The 6,358-nt window shown below is 59.8% G+C and overlaps 1 protein-coding gene across 3 annotated transcripts; it reads right to left on the bottom strand.

The window, feature by feature from the left end:
- Positions 1 to 686: 686 nt before the first annotated feature.
- Positions 687 to 5,713, bottom strand: HCRT (hypocretin neuropeptide precursor). 3 transcript variants are annotated; one of them, XM_081804997.1, is made up of 4 exons: positions 5,668 to 5,713; positions 5,482 to 5,553; positions 1,966 to 2,141; positions 687 to 1,158 (listed from the first exon to the last, which is right to left on the bottom strand). In XM_081804997.1, the coding sequence occupies exons 3-4, from the start codon at positions 1,984 to 1,986 to the stop codon at positions 781 to 783; spliced, it is 399 nt and encodes a 132-aa protein (XP_081661123.1). In that variant the 5' UTR covers positions 1,987 to 2,141; positions 5,482 to 5,553; positions 5,668 to 5,713; the 3' UTR covers positions 687 to 780. The 3 variants fall into 3 exon arrangements, 2 of the variants coding, with proteins under 2 accessions (XP_081661123.1, XP_081661122.1); XM_081804996.1 differs by lacking the exons at positions 5,482 to 5,553; positions 5,668 to 5,713 and adding an exon at positions 4,811 to 5,180; XR_014140485.1 differs by lacking the exons at positions 687 to 1,158; positions 1,966 to 2,141; positions 5,482 to 5,553; positions 5,668 to 5,713 and adding exons at positions 4,240 to 4,299; positions 4,811 to 5,180.
- Positions 5,714 to 6,358: the final 645 nt, after the last annotated feature.

Below are 6,358 nucleotides of genomic sequence, written 5' to 3'. Positions count from 1 at the left end.
ACTTCATCTTATTTACATGTACAATCACTCTATTTCTACATAAGGCCATCTTATGAAATGCTGGGGGTTAGGACTTCAACGTATGAATTGGGGGTGGAGGGTGCATTCAGCTAAAGTTGCAGGAAAATCTTGCCCCATCTCTGATTAAGAACTTCTCCTGACTCCCAGGTACCTACAGAATGAAATGTAAAGCTTGATGATTTGCGAGGGCCTTCAAAATCCAGGCTGCAGGAAACTGACAGCCTCCCCCTCCGACGCCCCACCGCTCCCCACACCGTCAACCCCCATGCAGCAGCCATTCTGGAAGATTCATGTGGAACCTTATATTCTTGCCCTTTTGGGCAAGCTCGGCTCCTATCCCGTCCCAGCCAGACTGCGCTCCTCTGTGCAAACTTCCTTGCTCTCCTTCCCTTCCCTGTCTGTCTGTAAAGGCCGAGATACAGAATGATTAGTAGAGCATCGAGAGACTTGTCTGTCCCCCATCCTCCCCTCCAAGCATGCACATGTTCTCTCCTTGCCGCGGGGCCTCTTCTCACAATTCCTTGCTCTGTGTTGCGAGTTCGAAGACGCCAGAGCCGAGGTGCCCAAGCGCCCGGCTTCTAGGCACTCGGGCTCTTTATAGTTCGAAGGACTCTCACGCCCCCTGCAGGACGGGATGCGACCACACAGAACAGAGACCGGCCACATTAAGAGACTCGTCTTTATTGCCCTTTTTCTGAGGGCTGACACCGGGCGGACAAGGAGGAGAGGGCAGGGCCAGAACTGGGCAAGATCAAGGGCTCAGACTCCGGATCGCCCTCCAGGCGCTGCAGACGGGGCGGCAGCGGCCGCGGGACATCGGCGCCCGGGGCAGGGGCGCGGCGCTGGCTCCGCGCCTGCGCGGCGGCCCATAGTGAGGATGCCGGCCGCATGGTTGCCGCTGGCCTGCAGGAGGCGCTGCAGCCGGCCCTGGAGGCCGGGGGGCCCGGGCCGCCGCTTGCCCAGGGTGAGGATGCCGGCCGCGTGGTTGCCTGCACCGTGCAGCAGCTCGTAGAGGCGGCAGGAGCACGTCTTCTGGCGGCAGCAGTCCGGCAGGGGCTGCGCGGCCGCCCCGGGCGACAGCAGCGCGGGCGGCAGCACCAGCAGCAGCAGCAGCAGCGTCACGGCGGCCCAGGGGACCTAGGGAGACAGGAGGCCAGGTGCTGGGGGTCTTCCCGCCGCGCCCGCCTCCGGCCCCTACGCCCAGGCCCCGCCCAGCTGGCTCCGCGCCCCCTCCCCGCCTGCGCGCCTACCTCGCGGTCCGCCAGTTTCCGGGCCGCTGCGCAATGCTGCCTCTGTAGCAGGGCTCCTCTCTGGTTCCTTTACCTGCTCAAGCCCCAGCACAGCATCTCCTCCAGGAAGCCCTTTGAGTTCCCCCTGGGCAAGGTGAATCCCTCTTTTCTGGGTACCCTTAGTCCCTCGTACCCCCATTAAAGCGCTTACCACTCCACCTGAAAACAGGGTGTGTGAGTCTGTCTGCACCAGAAGTTTGTTCACTCAGGGAAACAGAGGCCCTGTATAGTCCCTCCCCGGACAAACACGTGCAAATCAAGGACTGGCAGGTTCCAAGTTGTCTTGTCGGCCTGCTCCCTTGCCGGGGAAACTGCACTCTGTCGCTTCGGACCTGTTTCCTACCCTCTCAGGGGGCACACCTTCGTCCCTTCTGAACGGGTATTAAATAATTCCTACAGGGCAGGTTTCAGGAGGGGGACGCGAGACAGGTGCAAACACAGCCCCGAGGTCTCAGGAGAAGGCGCTCAGTCCCAGGCTAGCCCAGGCCGGCTCTGCCCTTAGGCTCCACCCAGTCCCCTGCCTCAGAGCCCACATGGGAAAAGACCAAGAGCAGAGACACCTCAGCCTTCTTTCCAGCCCCCGCAAGCCCCTGGAGCAAGCATTCTCATTGCCCATCTGGTATGATGAATCACCCCTCTCTTCCCAGGTCTTTACCTTTGTAGAGGGAGGGTTCATGGTGTCTGAAGCTCAGAGTAGGGTAGCCAGGAAAGGTGTCTGCAGTGGTCCGAATAGCCAGGAACTCTGAGGCCGTTGACTGTGACCCCCAATCAAGGGCCCCGGGTTTATAGTGCTCTGAGGTGGTGGGGGACAGACGGGTACTTGCGTCCACTCTGGGGCCAAACAAAGGCAAGTCTAAGATTAGCCTCCTGCAGGGGGGCCGTCTCCAGGTTGGACCCAAAGAATGGCCGCCAAGGCTCTCAGAAGCGGGAGTTTGATCACTGTGCCCCTGGTGCCCCCCTTGTCCATCCGCCTGCTCCCTGGAGATGGGCCGGTCTCCCGGCACTAATGAGGCCACCTTGCACCCAGGAATCTGGGAGCACAAAAGAGGCCTTGGCTGGGGCGCTGGCCTGGGACAATGGCGGGGGGGGGGGGTGGGCAACTGCTAATTAGGGCAGGAGAGAAGGCAGCTGTAAGCCCCACACCCCACATGGTGTGTGTGCTGGGGGGAGGGCAGGCAGGCAGCAGGCCTCCCCCTTCTGCTCCTTGTTGCTGTCCCTGGGGTCTGTCAGGCTCCTGGGCCCTCTTCCTTCATGGAAAAGGCTTAGCCGCCTCTCCCTTCTTACCGCCCACCTCCCCCCCACTCCTTCCCTCTGCTCCTTCCACCAACCTCCAAGGTGGAAAATCTTGGAAATTGAACCTGGGCGGGGGGAAGAAAGCAGCCAAACCTGGTGCTGTCCTCTGACCTGGCCAGTTTCCTTCCTGGTCAGTCTGCCTGGAGTGGGGGATGGAGTCACCAAGAGCGAGCCACCCTGGGGCAGGACTGTGCCAGCTCGGAACCAAAGTCTCTCTTGGATACGGGGCATGTCTGTTGAGCACCTGCTCCTTGCCAGGCTCTGCACTGGGCCCTGGAGGGCCAATGTGCATTGGACCTGGCCCAGTTTTCCTGGAGCTCCAAAGTCCAGGTGGGGAGGCAACCCGGCATAATGATAGCTCAGTGGGAGAAAGGACCCCAAAAAGACCTGGCATGCAAAGTGGATTTCCATCAGGTAAGTTTGGGGAGAAGGCATTCCGCAGGAGGCACAAGTGAGCAAAGACTTGGAGGGGACAGTGCTTAGCTCATGCGGAATAGTAGGGTGTGGTTGTCATAGTTGTGGTTTCCCTCACAGGGGAGAGGTGGCTGGACAGGTAAGTGAGGACCAGGGTGGGTCAAAGGGTCTTACAAGCTCAGCTGATTGGTCTCGATCCTGTGGGCACTGGGGAGCCATAGGAGGTTTTAGCAGGAAGGAGTCGTGGGGCTGATGGGGAGCTGGGTGGCCTGGATGGGGGGGCATGGAATCCAGAAGTAATTCAGAGACAGAATTGGAAACTTAGCAACTGATCGGGAACTAGGCCATGTTACTTAGGAGGAGCTGTGGGGCCTTGGGTGAGCCTCACAGCCACATGAAGCTTCAGTTTCCCCATGGGTAAGATGGACAGTTAAGCCACATGGTCTCTGGGATTGCTCCCTGTTGGGATACTTCATGATTTGCAGTACAGCCCCTACCCAGGGAAGTGATTTGTGGGTGTTGGGCCAGACAGGGACCTGTGCTAAGCCAGGGCAAGGGAAGTTAGAGAGCAGTCCTGCCACATTTTGGATCAGCTTGGAGTGGAAAGAGGTGCACACACACTCGGGGCCTACCCCGACCTGGAGTGGGGAGTGGGAGGAGAGCCCTGGTATCCAGAGCCGAAGGTGGAGGGGGGAGCCAGGTGGCGCAGAAACAGAGCAAATGGGACTATTACAGTTTCTCCATAAGCAGGCCCTGAGTCAAGAATCTGGTGCAAGAGGTTTATTTGGGAGATGATCCTAGAAAGCAGATAAGGGAGTGGGGATGGGAGGGATGGAAGGAAGGAAAACCAGTAAGAACTGTGTTATTGAGAGGGTTATCATTGTGGGCAACTGGAGCAGAATACACTTCAGAATTGTTGCACTGAGGGACAATGACGCTGGGGTTTTTTCCTCCAACTCCTGTTTCTTGTAGACAGAGGGTGGCTTCCAGGAGCATTAACTGCCAACACTTGCAGCCTGCGCAGTGCACTGGGCTGGAGACACGGGAGCACCGGCGTGTTCGGGAACTCTAGCAGTGTCCTCCATAGGGGGCCATGGGGCTCCAGGCAGGCCCCTGCAGGCGTCCGCCGAAGTCAGCTGACGTCAGCTGCTCAGCATGGGCTGACTAGGTCGGACCTCCCTAAGGCCTGGCAGCTCTGATGAGCCACTATCAGGTAACAGAGTCAAAGACCTTGGCCAAGGGTTCTCATCCAGAGAGGCCGCAGAGCAAAGAGGGCGGTGGCCTATGAAGGGGGATGGGCCAGTGGGCAGACCTCAGCTCAGGACAACACCCTCCTCTGCAGACACTGGGCCAAATGCCTGTGCCTGAGGACCCGGGGCATCTCGGGAGGAAAGGGGTCCGAGGGGCAGGCTGCAAGGGCGGCCCGGAGTTCTCTGAAGGCCCCATGCCCCACCAGGTGAACCCTGGCTGGGCCCACGCTGCCCCAGAACCGCGAGGACTTGTAGCGGGGAGAGACTTCCTGAAGGCAGTGGTCAAGCTGGGAAGAGAACGGCCTGGGTGAGGCTGGGGTGTGGCTCTGTGGATGTGGGGCGCCTGATGATGTCAGCATGTGCACGATAGGCGTTTCATGCATACGCATGTGTCCGTGGGCCTCATCTCTCCCCTCCCCGAGCCCCCAGGGAGGTTCTCCTCCCCGCCCCCCCTCCTCCCCATCCCTGCGCTGTGCCCCGGGCACCTGGGGGCATGCATAGTGAAGGGGACATGGAGTCACATCCTGTCCCTGTCTCGTTTACCTTGTCTCGATTTTCCTCTGACAGGTTCCTCAGCCCCCTGAGCGCCACAAACACCTCATAGTGGGGAGCAGAGCCCTCGGAGGAATCTGTAGACAAACCCCCAGGCACACAGACTTCTGTGAACAGGGCGGCTTCCAACACCAATGTCTGTGCCCCCGCCTGTCCTACCCCACTCCGAGGTTCATGGGAGAAAAGGAATTTCTTGGCAGAGAGGGGGGTAAATGGGGAGGAACCCAAAGCCTAATCGTAGCTATGAAGCAGGTCAGGAAAGGAAAGGGGGAGAGACTGCGGGAGGGATGGGAGTTAGACATGGGGAAGGACTTTCGTGAGGAGCAGCAGAAGAGGCTCGGTCTTACCTCTTTCCTAGAGTTCTTCCTTCAGGATGGGTATGGTATGGGGGCGGGCGGTGCAGCCAACTCAAGAACGGGGGGAAGGGGCAGGAGCTGATGGAGAAGCTCACCCAGAATGCTGCTCTCCACACAGCTATGGTCTAACAGTTTGGCCCCTGGCCACTGCCCTACGGCCCGGCCCAGGGCCTCAGAAAACACGTGCTCTTGAATGTCTTCTCCCCGCACGTTCAGGGCCTGGCCCAGCCTGGGGAGGAGGAAGGGGGAGGCAGAGGGGCCTAGGGCACAAGGACAGCCGCTCAGCTCCCCCGGGGAGTTGCCTACCTGCAGACGAACCTGACGACCGGACACTGATTGTAGGCACCGACCACCCGTATCACGTCACCCAGGCGGCACCTGACAGGGCAGTGGTGGTGGTGAGCTTGGCCCAAGGGCCCATTAGCTCATGTCCCTGGGCCTCAGGAGGGTCACTGAGGGCCTGAGGGGACCTGGGGGTCAGCAGGTGATCACCTGGTGAGGCCAGTGCGGTTGGTCAGCACCAGCTCGTACTCCTTGCCTTTCTGGGCCTCGGCCAGCAGGACGGTCGAGGCAGCCTCTTCCTGGGCTCCTTCCTTGACTGGGAGCAGCTCGATAAAAGGAGCTCCAGGCGGCAGAAGGTAGAGCCCATGGGGCTGCTGCGGCCATAGGTTCAGGCCCACGACCCCTGCGGGGAGCAAGCAGCCCTTCCGCTGGTGGCGCCTTTGCTTTCTGCTAGGGAACAGCCCCTCACCCTGGACCCCAGGCCCCAATTCTCTGAGCAGCTGACCCCACCGCTGCCCTTCCACCCCTCCTCCCTGGCTCCTGCAGGCTCAGTGCGCTGCCTCTAAGGCCCTGATTGGGAAGAGGCAGTGGTTCTGGGGGCGGCAGACCCCGGGGTAAATGCTGGTGCTGGGCGAATCTGTGCAAGCCTCGTAACCTCCACGAGCCTCAGTTTCTGCACATGTAAAATGGAGCTGCTGGGGGGCGCCTGGGTGGCTCAGTTGGTTAAGCGACTGCCTTCGGCTCAGGTCATGATCCTGGAGTCCCAGGATCGAGTCCCGCATCTGGCTCCCTGCTCGGCAGGGAGTCTGCTTCTCCCTCTGACCCTCCTCCCTCTCATGCTCTCTGTCTCTCATTCTCTCTCTCTCAAATAAATAAATAAAATCTTTAAAAAAAAAAAAAA

Source organism: Leptonychotes weddellii, chromosome 15, assembly GCF_054177405.1.
Source record: "Leptonychotes weddellii isolate Sample4059 chromosome 15, ASM5417740v2, whole genome shotgun sequence".
NCBI lineage: Eukaryota > Metazoa > Chordata > Mammalia > Carnivora > Phocidae > Leptonychotes > Leptonychotes weddellii.
This window is presented reverse-complemented; position numbering and strand designations above follow the sequence as displayed.